The sequence below is a fragment of the Ostrinia furnacalis genome, unplaced genomic scaffold (assembly GCF_004193835.3).
Source record: "Ostrinia furnacalis isolate ACB-3 unplaced genomic scaffold, ASM419383v2 OfSCF6631, whole genome shotgun sequence".
Taxonomy (NCBI): domain Eukaryota; kingdom Metazoa; phylum Arthropoda; class Insecta; order Lepidoptera; family Crambidae; genus Ostrinia; species Ostrinia furnacalis.
Window position 1 is genome coordinate 26,770 of NW_021136870.1, and position 15,634 is coordinate 42,403.

A 15,634-nucleotide genomic window follows, 5' to 3' on the forward strand; every position below is an offset into this window, starting at 1 on the left:
TTCGTACCGCCTTAGCGTAGAGATTTTCTTTATATTTTTTCCGTAAAAACCTTGTACAGAGTATTAGAAAACTACAAAAAAAAATCAGCCAAATCGGTCAAGCCGTTTTCATGTTATGTCGTGACAACGGAAAACGGGTTTCATTAGATTCATATTTCATACAGCTGTACTGTGTATCTGTTAAAGTCCGGTCGTCGAGCAGATAGCATTTCGTACAATGACCCAGATTCGCACACTCACTGCGGCTGCTCGTCTCACAGCGCGACAGCAATGTAATAAGGCGCGAGCGATATTAGCTTGGGGACATTGTACGAAATTCTATCTGCTCGGCGACCGGACTTCAGTTCCTGATTAATTAGTAAACTGTGGCTGGGGGTTCTAAGCGTGATTTTGTAATTGAGACATTAACTTTTTTTTATTCCCGTTAGCTTGTGGTATGCTAAATATGCTTGTGTTACGAGTGGGCTTACCACAATAGTCGAGCGGCGCCGCGGCGGTGGTATTCGAACCCGCGTTCCTCGGATCTCGAGTCATCCAGTCCGCTTCACCGTTCGGCTATCGTGGCTTCTGTATACTTAGGCAGGATTCACATTGACCGACGCGAGTCGGCGCGTAGCGCAGCGTAATTATGCGGTGAAATGCGCGCGTATTCGCTGGAATACGCTCGGAGCCGACCGGCTGCCGACGCATGATCGCGCATCTTCCGGATTGAAATGACAGTTGATCAGTTGTAAGCAATTACAACTCTAAGAACTGTTAATAAAATACTATTTTCCATAGGGGAGACCTAGGAGAGTTGTGACAGAGGTGAGTTGTGACAAGGACGATTTCTCCTTACTTAATATAGTTAGGAAGGTGGTAAAAACGCTTGTTTGTCGCTTTTAAGACGCTCTTCTTGACTAAGTACCTGCGGGAGGCGCAAAAGGCACGGTTAAGTAAATATGACGTCTGTGTACAAAAAAATGCGAAAAGTAAGTTTTTCTTCAAAGTTTTATTTCAATTTATATCATGTTTTAGTATATGTGCACTGTTGTGTTATTTTTTCCCAAGTTGCATGGTTATTCAGGTCTTAAAATGTAGCACTGATCATTTGTGTGCGCATCGTGTTTAGAAAATAAAAATTATTATTCGAACCAAGTCGTCATTTTAAACACCTAGGAGAGTTGTGACAGGCTGTCACAACTCTCCTAGCTTACTGATTTTTTCTGTTGGGCCATTCCCACGATGTTTTTAGATGTTTTTTGTATGTTAGTAGGTTCATAATTTGTATAATTGCATCTCAGATCATAGAAAGAGAATAGATATGAAGTCGCGCGTAACTATAGCCTGACCAGGAACATAAAAACCCTCGCCATGTTGCGGAAAATTAATGGTACTAATTTCTTTTAATGGCAACAGTAACTGAAAACTTCATTGACATGTCACCTTGCATGTCAGTCTATTGCTGTCAAAGTGTAAACAAACTTTATTTTAAATGTGCGCAATTGATTTTGTGAATTAAATTGCTAAAATCTTTTTATAGTCGTGAAAGAAAAGTGGTTCACAATGTGATAAAGTATTTGTCGAAGAGAGGGTTCGGACAATATTTTCATTGAATAATGTTTCCGACAAAGGTTGTCAAATTGACTGACATGTTTATCGTATAGTACAGTCAACTATGAAAATTAGCTGTGGTTTGTTTCAACTACCTATTTTAAAGTTTTTTGTCACTTTGTAAGTATTGAATTTTAGGGAATTTGGAAATGAGTACCGAGTTTGAAGCGTTCATGAGCAGACATTGTAGTTGAATATTCAAGTTCAGAATTTGATTATTGATGAATAATAATAAAATCCTACTTGCTCGATTGATGGTTTCATTTAATTTATTTAAACCAGTTTACCTATAATATAATATGTTTTTGTTAATTTATGAAAATATTAAATTAGCCTATAATCCTGAATCCTGATACATAAAGTTAGCCTATTAATTTAATACAGGTACGACTGTACCCAGTGTTGCACTATCAAATGCAATTAAAGCGCCTCTATGCCAGGGTTTTTATGTTCCTGGTCAGGCTATACAACGAGAACCAGTGTCCCCACATTTCCCCCACCACAGCTCCCACACACACATTCAACTGTGTAAAAACAAAGCGACTGAGAGTCTACGACAACATGTGCAACCGGCTTAAAAGTGCTGTGATTGGCCAGAAGGCGTGCCTTATGGCCAATCAATGGCCGCGTGACGTGACGCACACTTTGAAAACGCTAGTGAGAGAACAAAGATAAAATGCAGTCGACAAGATATCGATACTTTAAATCGCTAGGGGCAAGGTTCGAAACTGGTTTCACAAAATGCTTATGTATGAAAACCTTTTTATTATTATACGTTATTATTAACTACTATCACGCATTTACTTTTTAATTATGGCGATCTGCGTACCGCATATTATGTTTATCAAAAATAATGCCTATATTAGGCTTTCAACTAGCTCTTATAGTAATTTACATAGTTGACAGTTACTAATTACTTCTACTGTTATTATTTTTTTTGTAAAATCTTAAAATCGCATTTTTTTATTTAAAATTACAAAATAGAAAATTATAATTTACTTCTATTTATCGATAATAGGAAACCGCATTAGAACACGAGCACGGCACTATGTTACGACCGGCACATGCGGCCGTACTGTGTATTTTCACACGACAGTGGATATCGGAAGAAATTAAATACATTGCGCAGTATTTGAGCATGACATAAAGTGGTTGCTAACTAAATCGTCAATGTATAAGTGTGTTAGAATTTTTATCACCACTGATTTCGATATCGCAGTAACTATTACGGCACTGAATTCGTTTGTAAAAATGTTTAGTTTTTTTTATTTATAAGCAAAATACCAATGGATTTGCAATACTTACATGTAGTAAATGACTCCATTGTTCCTGTAGTTCTTCGTTTCACTTGTTTTATTGCACGTAACGACGCATTATCCAAAATATCGGAGAACATTTCCTTAGTACGACTGAATCGCGACTAACCTAGCTACGCGGCCGATGTTCGTTTCTGGGCATATCGCGGAGACACGCGCCACGCCCCCGTTTCACATCTATTCCCTTCTATGATCTGAGAATTGCATGCTGCTACTTTTTTGATTCAGTATGCCTAATAACTATACATGAAAGCCATATAGAGGAACTGTTTGCTAGATTCGAAATCTAGGACCTGGCTTATAAAGTGATTAGGTTAAAGGGTTAAAGTTACAGTTACAGTAAGTTACTTACAATCTAAACTTGTAAATAAATTAAGTTATTGTAAATTAATTAAAATTGTAAATCTTAATATATTAAAAAGAAAGAGGCTTATCAAGTAAACCCAGAAGCCGAAGCTCCGTCTATGGATTTTACCACCGCGACTATTTTATTTCTACAGAAGAGGAAGAAAATATATCTATAATATTAGCTAAAAAATATTATTAAAAAAAATTCAATGTCGTGGGAGAAAAATGAAAGCTGGAGAAATGTAGCTCAATTTGTGTAACGACATCCTACAACTATTTGTTTTAATTGGTACTAAAGGATGATTAAAGTATTTTTTTTGCTAAAAAATCATATTTCATTGAGTATTAAGGTATTTTGTATATCTAATAGATGGAATACAATGCTGTCACAACTCACCTCGGTACCTGTCACAACTTACCTCGGTGCTAGGAGAGTTGTGACAGAGGGAGTGGTCTAGGATTTTGGTGATTTTCTTAGAAACCCTAATACTTTAGTTAACTTTGGTGATTGTTTTGAAAACAGAAGGAACGACGCTACATTAATTTGTATGATTCATAGCTGTGGAATGTTTTTTGAGCGAGATATGGCCCCTAAAGTAAAAATTGTCACAACTCTCCTAGGTCTCCCCTACGGCTGTGTAAGTGCGCTACAACGCGCGCCGGTCAATGGGTATCGTCTCTTAGGCTTGATTTCCTCCTACGCTGACGTCGGTCGCGTACATCGGTCGAGCGTACGAATAAACACAATGTTCTATGATGCACCGCACTGCAACGCCGTCGTCAGCGGCAGATGATTACATAGAACTAGTGTGTAATCGTGCGCGCCGCTGACGTCGGTCACCGATGTCAGTCTAAGGCCGGGTTCCCACTTTGCCGGACCGGCATTTCTGCCGGAAACCGGACACCGGACACGTGTGTTCACATTACACCGGATCACCGGATCCGAAATCCGAGCCGAATGAAGTGCGGGGAGCACGGGCGGGGCGGGGTGGGCCGCAACTCGTTCACATTTCTCCGGTCCGGTGATTTTTCCGGCATTTTGTAGCGACAAAACGCTCGGTAAAAATGCCGGGCTCGGCGAAAAAGCCGGATCCGGGATAATGTGAACAGCTTCATACAATTTGTACCGCCGCTAGGCCTTCCGGCGATTTTACCGGACCGGGAGATCTGCCGGTCCGGCATAGTGGGAACCCGGCCTAAGGCTTAACTGTATACTCACAAAGCCGTAGTGCGAGTAGCTGAGCGGCACCTGTGAGCGGGCGTGCAGGCCGAGCTCCAGCGGCCAGTGCAGCAGCAGCGCGGCCAGCGTCACGCGACCCGCCACCGCGAACCCGCGCCACGACAGCACGCGACGGAACGTGTCTGCACACACAGAAGCTGTTAGACTCCTAAAAAATATTAGCAAATTAAATGAAATAGCGGACTGTATAAAAATAGGTGCTCGAATTCTCGCCAGCCTAATTTTTTTTTATCCACAACGAGGAAGCTCTTGGCCTGTATCTCACCTGATGGTAAGTGACGATCAGGCCGAAGGTGGAAGCGAGCTTCACCCGGAATCCTCCAACCACAGCGGAACTGGCTATCTTAATTACCTCTAACTGCCGGAACACAACAATGCTGTTAACATTGTTGTTATGGCGACAGACTTAGGTAAGATGGTGGTAGCTAGCCAGGCGGACTTAGAACAAGCCCTACCACCAACCAAACCGAACAGAAAAATCTGCCCCCACTGGGAATCGAACCCGGGACCTCTGCGTCTGAAGCAGGTGGTCTTACCACTAGACCACAGAGGCGGTTTAAATAATTACAATAAATTATCAAGATACGCGGTATTCGTGCGGTCATGGTGTTGGTGGTATGGTGGTGTCCCAAGGCGAGTGTGTGACCCGAGCGCCGCCGATGAAGACGCTGTCGCCCCGAGGTGACGTTAGTCATCGTACGGTGATCGCACGTCTTCTCCCGCGAGTTGTTGGCTTCCCAACAGAAGCCCTCGAATGCTGAACCATGTGACAGGTTCTATCCGATCCAAATCCGTGAAAATTACAGTCCAAAGCAGGGATGTTATGGATATCGTAACCGAAACTTTCGGAACCGTAACCGATTCAAAAGTTTCGGATGTAGGCAGTTTAAATTGTTTTTTTGTATAGCATTATGTGTAAAGGCATACAGCCTGATTTACCTTTATAATGCAAACTTGTATCAATTTTTAATTTTTTCATTACTTTTTATTCGATGTAAAGTGTGCGGCTATGAATGAACCGTGTTGGACAACTATTGCAAATTGCATTCTAAAGCACAGATATCCGTATACGTAACCGAAACTTTCGGATATCCGAAATAAAAAAATATCCGTAACTGTAACCGAAACCGGTATTAATATTTTTCCTATATCCGTAACCGTATTCATAACCGAAACTACATATCCATAACATCCCTACTCCAAAGTAGTCGGAAAACTATTTATGTGGTAGTTCACGTACTAGATACATATTCTTATGCACCAGGTCCGATTTTTGTCATCAGATTTTTCTAATTCGTTTCTAGATCCGTAATATTTTGACGGATTCGGATCGGACGTAGAACGAAACAGCTCTCGTACTGGCGGCTCAAAGGGTTGTGACTTTACATATTTCAACCTATGCGTGGTAGTATGGCCACCCACATAGAAGAGGGAAGAGACAAATAATGTCTACGCAGGCGCACATAACGTATGCTTACCAGCCCTCGACACTGAGGGAAGAAACCCAATTTGAGGTGATGTGGTGCGCAGTCAATAATGCACCGTATGAGTCAAGACACAAGGCTTACTATCGACATTATTCACGAGTCCGTAGAGCAGCAGCGCGCACAGCAGACTGAAGATAGGTCTCTCCAGCGCCAAGTAGATAGCGATGCCGAGTCTGGAGGTGATAAGGCAGTCAACTATGCACCTTATGGTTTACCACACAAGACTTACTATCCACGTTGATGACGATTCCGAAGAGCAGCAGTGCGCAGAGCAGACTGAAGACAGATCTCTCCAGCGCCACGTAGACGCCGGTTTAGCGCAGTCAATAGTGCACCCTATGAATCAAGACACAAGGCTTACTATCGACATTGTTGACGAGCCCGAAGAGCAGCAGCGCGCAGATCAGACTGAAGACAGATCTCTCCAGCGCCACGTAGACGCCGGTTTAGCGCAGTCAATAGTGCACCCTATGAATCAAGACACAAGGCTTACTATCGACATTGTTGACGAGCCCGAAGAGCAGCAGCGCGCAGATCAGACTGAAGACAGATCTCTCCAGCGCCACGTAGACGCCGGTTTAGCGCAGTCAATAGTGCACCCTATGAATCAAGACACAAGGCTTACTATCGACATTGTTGACGAGCCCGAAGAGCAGCAGCGCGCAGATCAGACTGAAGACAGATCTCTCCAGCGCCACGTAGACGCCGGTTTAGCGCAGTCAATAGTGCACCCTATGAATCAAGACACAAGGCTTACTATCGACATTGTTGACGAGCCCGAAGAGCAGCAGCGCGCAGATCAGACTGAAGACAGATCTCTCCAGCGCCACGTAGACGCCGGTTTAGCGCAGTCAATAGTGCACCCTATGAATCAAGACACAAGGCTTACTATCGACATTGTTGACGAGCCCGAAGAGCAGCAGCGCGCAGATCAGACTGAAGACAGATCTTTTCAGCGCCACGTAGACAGCAATGCCCAGTCTAGAGGCGACGTAGTGCGCAGTCAACTATGCACCTTATGGGTTTGAACACAAAGCTTACTATCGACATTGTTGACGAGTCCGAAGAGCAGTAGCGAGCAGAGCAGATTGAAGATCGGTTTCTCCAGCGCCACATAGATGGCGATGCAGAGTCTGGAGGTGATGTGGTGCGCAGTCAACTATGCACCTTATAAGTTTGAACACAAAGCTTACTATCAACATTGTTGATGAGCCCAAAGAGTAGCAGCGCGCAGAGCAGACTGAAGACAGATCTCTCCAGCGCCACGTAGACGCCGGTTTAGCGCAGTCAATAGTGCACCCTATGAATCAAGATACAAGGCTTACTATCAACATTATTCACGAGTCCGAAGAGCAGTAGAGCGCAGAGCAGACTGAAGATCGGCCTCTCCAGCGCCACGTAGATGGCGATACCGAGTCTAGAGGCGATGTGATGCGCAGTCAATAGTGCACCCTATGACTCAAGACACAAGGCTTACTGTCGACATTATTGACGAGCCCGAAGAGACACAGGTCCACAGCAAAATGAAGATAGCGACGTCATGATGTGGTGGGCAGTCAATTGTGCACCTTATAAGTTTGATGAACACAAAGCTTATTATCCACATTATTCACGAGTCCGAAGAGCAGCAGCGCGCAGAGCAGACTGAAGATCGGTCTCTCCAGCGCCACGTAGACGCCAATGCCGAGTCTAGAGGCGATGTGGTGCGCAGTCAATAATGCACCCTATTAGTCAAGACACAAGGCTTACTATCCACATTATTCACGAGTCCGAAGAGCAGTAGAGCGCACAGCAGACTGAAGACAGGTCTCTCCAGCGCCACATAGACGGCGATGCCGAGTCTGGAGGTGATGTGGTGCACAGTCAATTGTGCACACTATGAGTCAAGACATAAGGCTTACTATCGACATTATTCACGAGTCCGAAGAGTAGCAGCGCGCAGAGCAGACTGAAGATCGGTCTCTCCAGCGCCACATATATGGCGATACCGAGTCTGGAGGTGATGTGGTGCGCAATCAATTGTGCACCCTATGAGTCAAGACATAAGGCTTACTATCGACGTTGTTGACAAGTCCGAAGAGCAGCAGCGCGCAGAGCAAACTGAAGATAGGTCTCTCTAGCGCTACGTAGATGGCGATACCGAGTTTAGAGGTGATGTGGTGGGCGGCGGCGCCCGACGCCATGTAGGCGACGATCAGAGGCACGCTGTAGCGGCACACACACGTCAGCCACTGTGAATGTTAAGGACAAAGCATTATATTAAATAAAAAAAAATCAAAACAAAAATATTTATTCAATTTTGACCTGTATTTTGGCATTTATGAACGTCAAAGATAAAAAAAAAAGGTTTACATGTCTCCTTATCTTTAGGGCCCTACCAGCGCTTCGAGACAAACATATGGCAAGTGCTGAGAAGAAGCCGGAACTCAGTCACAATACAATGCTTCATTCCTAAATAATACCTAGGTTATCCTTTCTTTCGCGTCTAATAAGGAAGGCCCATCGCTTTATACTTAGCGGGAGGCCTTTGTTTAGCAGTAGCCTTATGCAGCTGTAGACCAAGAGCTAAGCAACTTTAGTATAGATTTTACTACTACTACTAGTACTAGTAACGTAGTTTTCCATAGTGTTTGTACAGTTTGCAGTTTGCACACAACTATGAAAACTGCTCGTTCTGCAACCAGTATGAAGCTGAAAGACGATGATAGTACGTATTACACGAAGCTTTTTTTTAAAGATTATTAGGAACTAGCTTTCGCCCGCGTGGAATTTTGTCTGTAACAGAAAAACTTTATCGCACGCGTCCCTGTTTCAAAAACCGGGATAAAAACTATCCTATGTCCTTTCCCGGGACTCAAACTATCTCTATGCCAAATCTCATCAAAAATCATTCAGTGGTTTAGGCTTGAAAGCAAGACGGACAGACAGAGTCTTTCGCATTTATAATATTAGTGTAGATTTGTTTTTACACAAATTACTAACAGTCCTGTTAGCCCCTCGTACTAAGCTAATATGCTTATGTCACGAGTGAGCTCACCACAATATTATAGTCGAGCGGTGGGATTCGAACCCGCGTTCCCCGGATCACGAGTCGGCCAGTCCGATCCCTTCACCGTTCGGCTATCGTGGCTTCTATACAGGGTGTTAGGTAAATGGGTATATGAGCCGACACTAGCCCATGTTAACATGGTCATATAAATGGTATGGTGAAGTCAGAAAATTGATATCTTCATTTTAATTATTTTATTTTTCATACAAATCGGATTTTATAAAATTTATTTTGTATGAAAATTAAAAAAATAAAATGATGATATCAAATTTCTGACTTCACCATACCATTTATATGCCCATGTTAACATGGGCTAGTGTCCGCTCATATACCCATTTACCTAACACCCTGTATACAGGGTGTCCCGTAATGTAACGTCAAGCCGGAACTGGGTGTTGAGGCAAGTTATGCTGGTTATCAGAAAAATATAAAAAAAAATCTATGTGGCATATTTTCAAAATAATGGGCATTTTAAAAAAATCAAAAATTTTTACTCCAGGTGACGGTCTTTTTACTCGTGTTGCCACAAATCTTCACTTTTTCCAAATTTTTTTTTTGTTATGTAACCCTGAATAATGCTTCTCTAAATTGTTATCAAAATTACAAAACCAGCTGCTCCAACTTGGATGAAAAAAATACATTATTCCCAAAAAATTTTTCAAAATAAAAATTTTGCCTAGTTTAAACTGACTGTACTGAAAAAAAAATGTACTACGCGAGTGTGGCAAGTGACGTCATAATTTGGCGCATTTAGTAAGGATTCCAAAATGGTATAACACTTGGTAAATTCTTGCTTTAATTGTCGACAATTTTTGGTTTTTTGGAAATAATCCCGTTTTTAACTTTATCTACCTTGGTTAAAAATTATTATTCTAATGTGCCCAAAAGTCGTGTTAGTTACTCCACTTATAACTCAAGAACGGCTGAACCGATTTAGCTGAAAATTGTCAGGGAGGTAGTTTAGAGCCAGGAGAAGGACATAGGATACTTTTTATCCCGTTCGAAATTAAAAAAAAGTCTGCTTATTTATTGCCATTAAGGCGGAACAAAGTTCGCCGGGTCAGCTAGTTTTTTATAAAGCTGACCTTATGGTGGTGGATGTGGAACCCCTTCTCCTGCAGGCTAGCGTGCAGGAAGGCCAGGCCGAGCCCCAGCAGCGCGGCGGGCAGGCTGCCCCACGGCGCCGCGTAGTACAGCGCCAGCGACGCCACGCCCACAAACTGCGCGTGCGCGTTCCTACGGCACAAGAATAAGGCTGTATTGGAATATGACCGAAAGCGACCTGCAAGCTTTCAAGAGGAGAGCGTATCTTCACCTTAAAGGCCGGCAACGCACCTGTAGACCCCTGGGTCTGCGGGTGTCTATGGGCGACGGTAATCACTTACCATCAGGTGATCCGTCTGCTCGTTTGCCTCCTATCACATTAAAAAAGAACCTGCGTGTAAAGAAACAAAACGTCGAAGCGTTTTGTTATTGGACGACTCGCTCGCCTCTAGCGCGTTATTTATGAACAAATACCTTCTGTCACTCTCGATAACGTAAATTCAGTTGATTTGTACTTTTTCCTTTTACAATATAAACTAGTAATTACTTTCTAACTTTTATTTTACTTAAATCAGGTTGGTTTTAGAGTCAAGCTGACGCACGCTGACCGTCAGCGCTGATAGCCGAAATGTATGAAGCGTCGGCGCCGAGCGATCAGCGTCACTCAGGAACGTTCTCTTCAATTACATACCTACATATTGATCCGTCAGCGAGCGGTCAGCGCGATTCTAAAACCCGCCTAATAATAGATGATTCATCATCATCATCTCAGCCATAGGACGTCCACTGCTGAACATAGGCCTCCCCCAATGCTTTCCATGCTGCCCGGTTGGGAGCGGCCTGCGTCCAGCGCTTTCCTGCCTGCTACCTTTATGATTTCGTCGGACCACCTTGTGGGCGGACGTCCCACGCTGCGTAAGAATAGACTAGTTTCTTAAAAACAATATTCCGTCATTCACATCACCTAAAAATATTGGACACGTATATTTTTAGATGTAAATCAAGTAATTACGAATTAATGATGCGTTGAAGTTCCGCGTGACGTCACAAAGTGCTTAAAAAGCACAACTTGACGTCACGGGCCTCTTCTATTGAACTTTGGCACGCTTTATCTCTTTAAATTTTAATTATTTTGAAAAAGTGAATAAATACGTGTTGAGTATTTTTTGATAAGTTAACCGAACTGATTTAAACTCCTGTTTTTTTACCCAGGAAGCTTTCCTATTGGCTGCCATTGCACGGGATTTACAGAAAATGTTTACCACATGGCGTTTTTGGATTCTTAAAATAAACTCTTAGTTTAGTCGTTTTATGAGTAAAGCTTTGGCCGATACAAGGCGTTCAGTTTGCGTGCACAACAGCAGCGTGCACGGTGGCGATTTAGACTGTCACGTCCGAGTTCCAGACGTTGCATTGGCCATGAAAAAATCCGTCATTTTAAAATAAGAGAAGTCAAAATAACAAGCGCAATCTGTTCGTCACCGAGACGCTGCATCGGACTCCGCGACTCACTACGACCTCCCACTAGGTGGATCGACGATCTCGTGAAGGTCGCAGGAAGTATGTACCTGAATGCAGGCAGAACAGAACCGGTCGTTGTGGAAATCCTTAGGGAGACCTTTTTCCAGTAGTGGACGTCATTCGCTTGTTACAAAAGTAGTTGGAAAATATTATTGACAGGTAGATTGCTCATAAGATAGGCCCCCTTAATTGATATTTATTGTCCGTGGTGCATATCTTTTCTTAAAGGTTAATAAACCTTTGTTTGTCACCTGTCATCCGCTTTGCAATGGAGGGAAGTCGAACCTTAATCTCGAACACCTATGTTCTTCTGATTAATTTCGTTGCGGGTCCAATGACAGTTTAACTTTCCCCCGGGACAAACTTGACCTTCATTGGTTGGGTTTTTGTGGCGGTCAAGCTGTAGATCCTGGCTACACAGGAGTTGCAGCGGTGGGAACGAGAGGAGGGAATAGTTCCGTTTTAGTTGGAAGGTACTCACTCGGCCGTCAACTCCAAGTACAGCGTCTTCCAGCCGAACAAGTAGGCGAAGTAGCCGTTGGCAGCAATAGATGCCGCCAGCAGGGTCCCAAGCACCGGCAGCGCCCAGCGGCGCCGCGGAAGCAGCAGCAGCGCCAGAACACTTGTCAGCAGGAACAGCTGCATGTCTACAGCTACGAACCTGGGGACGATATGTTCAGTCGACATTTTATTAGAGTTCAGAGTATATTTTGTAAAGTAACACCTAGATTACAACTATGTAAAACAAGCTTTTGCACCCGGCTTTCTGCGCTTTTTCACAGAAATACTTAATTATTGATACTTTATAGTCGTGATCTGGCTAATTAATTCAATATAAAGCCTGGTCCGTGAGCACGTAGAATTTTGTCCAATGACCCCAAGCTACCCATTCTTATCGCTCGCGCGTAATTATATTGCTGTCGCGACTGTGCGACGCGCGCCCGCAGTGAGTGTGTAAGCGCGACAGCAATATAATTACGCGCGAGCGATAAGGATGGGTAGCTTGGGGTCATTGGACAAAATTCTACGTGCTCACGGACCAGGCTTTAGATCGTTTCATCCACGAAGACGCGCCCCAAAATTTTTGTTCGACGAAAGCGAGGGATGCGGGGAGTTAGATCCGAGCAATACGAGCGGCATTATTTTAGTGCGCGTGCGCACTCATGGATTATTTGGAGTGTACCGATAACACTCAAACATTAACGGAAGAATGGTGGGGCGCGTCTTCGTGGATGACACGATCGTTAAAAAGGATGTTTTATTCTGATATACAATAAAAAACTGAAAGTTTCATCAAAGTCCGTTCAGTGGTTTTTACGTGAAAGAGTAGCTAACATCTATTTACCCAGCGTCACAAACTTTTATTCTATAAAAGCGAAAGGTCACTGATTTACTGACTTATTCACTCACTCATCACGAAATATTAGAAACTACAAGTGATAGGAGTCTCAAATTTTGCATGGGAGTTCCTTTTAGAAAGTAGGTGCTCACTAAGAACGGATTTAACGGAAGTCCACCCCTAAGGGGGTAAAACGGGATCCACGCGTAAGAAGTCGCGGCGGGCCGCTAGTTTATAATATTAGTAAGATGTTACCAAGTCTGCAGCATGCACTGGTTGTAGGGGTCAACCAGGTTCTGCAGCATCAGCAGGTGCGCCCAGAACTTGCGGCGGCAGACCCTCGCTGACGTTTCCACCGCGTGCCACATTGGCCCGTCGCCCAGCAGCGGCCAGTACGTCCCAGCGAAGCCTACTGCCAGCAGGTGCAGGGCTGACAGTCTGGTGGGCAGGGAAATAGTTCAGATAAAAAATAAAAACTACAACCGCAACCACTGAATGCGAGTATGTGTCATTGCTGGACTCAAAGACAGCGTTGACAATAAGTAGGTACTGGTGTCATATCCGAAGTTAGTCTAAAAATCGAAGCAACGACCTTCAAACCTACAGATCATAGAAACTAAAGGGAGATGTGACAAGGGGGCGTGGCCAGGATCGGAGCAATATGCCCAAATCAGAACACATTGCTCGTGAATGCAAATTTTGACAGCAGCAACGTCATAATGTAAACAGTTTACATTGCTTGCTAAAGATGAAATTATACTACTAAAGATTAGGTAATTGAACGCTGAGTACTGATAGATACAGCAGTGGACAATGAGGACATATTTTGATTACTTTATCTGCGTGAATTTCTAATGCGACACTGAGTTTCGAACTCAGCACATTAGTTGGCATCTCTCTATATCTCTATGTTCAAACCTCTCTTTTTCATTACTAAGTAAGATCTTACGACATCAACAAAAAGTTTAGCAGAATTCAAATGACAACTTTGTTTCGGGTACAGATAAACTTGGCAGAAAATACCGCCCACTCGTTCCCGGGTGACTTACTATGCCAGGTTTTTGCGAGAAATATAAATATAATAACATATTTAATTTTTATTAAAGGTTACTTACATCTTTGTCATCTATCATCCGCTTTACACTGCAGAGAAGTCGACCTTTAACTTCGCACTCCTATGTTTCTATGTCCAATGAACAAACTTGACCTTCACTTGTTGGGTTTTTATTGGCGGTCAAAGTTACCGCACTGTACCTGATGAACAGACGTCGACAGAAGATGCTGGATGCGATACGGAGAGCCGAGCAAGGACCTGTTTGTTTATCACCAGGACCTCACGAGTAGTCGCAGTGACTGGATCGCGCTGCCGAGTTCGCGCTCTCCTGGCACACAATCAGGCGAAGTTATGAGAGGAAGTGATGACATTTATCAACGATAGCAGCCCGACGCGAAGTACCGTATTTGTTGTGTCAAGCCCCAGAAGGGGGAGAATTGACTATGAGAATCAAATCAAATCAAATCCCGAGATTCGGTTCATACGCCGTGAGGCAGGAGGAACCAAGGGTGGTGGTGGGATTTGTACCTGATGAACCGGGCCAGCCAGATCTTGGGCAGCAGCCTGAGGCCGACGCTGTGAGTCCGCGCCTGCCGCAGCAGCTGGTGCGCGAGCAGGAAGTTGGACAGCAGCACTGTACCTGATGAACCGGGCCAGCCAGATCTTGGGCAGCAGCCTGAGGCCGACGCTGTGAGTCCGCGCCTGCCGCAGCAGCTGGTGCGCGAGCAGGAAGTTGGACAGCAGCACTGTACCTGATGAACCGGGCCAGCCAGATCTTGGGCAGCAGCCTGAGGCCGACGCTGTGAGTCCGCGCCTGCCGCAGCAGCTGGTGCGCGAGCAGGAAGTTGGACAGCAGCACTGTACCTGATGAACCGGGCCAGCCAGATCTTGGGCAGCAGCCTGAGGCCGACGCTGTGAGTCCGCGCCTGCCGCAGCAGCTGGTGCGCGAGCAGGAAGTTGGACAGCAGCACTGTACCTGATGAACCGGGCCAGCCAGATCTTGGGCAGCAGCCTGAGGCCGACGCTGTGAGTCCGCGCCTGCCGCAGCAGCTGGTGCGCGAGCAGGAAGTTGGACAGCAGCACGAACATCTCCACCAGCGACGTGCCGTTGCGCACCGGCTCCACCACCGGCGTCCGCATCATCTGAGAGGGACAACAACAGTTTAAAAAACCATGAAGAATCAGATGGGGATGATTGTACGGGACTATTCCCACCTCTCGTTCCCACCACTGCAACTCCTGTGTGGCCAGGATCTACAGCTTGACCGCCACAAAAACCCAACCAATGAAGGTGAAGTTTGTCCCGGGGGAAAGTTAAACTGTCATTGGACCCGCAACAAAATTAATCAGAAGAACATAGGAGGAGTTCGAAATTAAGGTTCGACTTCCCGATGGAGATGATTGTAGTGTAACAAATGACAATATGAGGGTAGTTGAAAATTTTCAAGCCCGCCCGAACGAACGACGCCGCGAGCCGCCAGTCTGCTTGTGATCACGGCTGCAGCATCGCAGTCGAAACGTCAAGCCGTAATGTAATGTAACTCATTAATAAACGTCGCGTTAAGCCGTGTCTTACTATTTTAGTAACTATTTTAGTTCTACAAACGATATTTGCTTAAGTGAAGCAGCAAATCGAACGCACG

The 15,634-nt window shown here is 44.5% G+C and overlaps 1 protein-coding gene across 1 annotated transcript in view; it reads right to left on the minus strand.

Annotated features, from left to right (window-relative positions):
* LOC114362572 (O-acyltransferase like protein) overlaps positions 1-15,634 on the minus strand; it is a 29,154-nt gene that overhangs the window by 4,697 nt on the left and 8,823 nt on the right. Inside the window, exons 7-12 of the mRNA XM_028318025.1 lie at positions 14,968-15,134; positions 13,193-13,375; positions 12,080-12,259; positions 10,119-10,269; positions 8,038-8,215; positions 4,477-4,619 (exon numbers count right to left, since the gene is read on the minus strand). Of these exons, the coding sequence (XP_028173826.1) occupies positions 4,477-4,619; positions 8,038-8,215; positions 10,119-10,269; positions 12,080-12,259; positions 13,193-13,375; positions 14,968-15,134 (1,002 nt within the window). The remainder of the gene's footprint in view (positions 1-4,476; positions 4,620-8,037; positions 8,216-10,118; positions 10,270-12,079; positions 12,260-13,192; positions 13,376-14,967; positions 15,135-15,634) is intronic.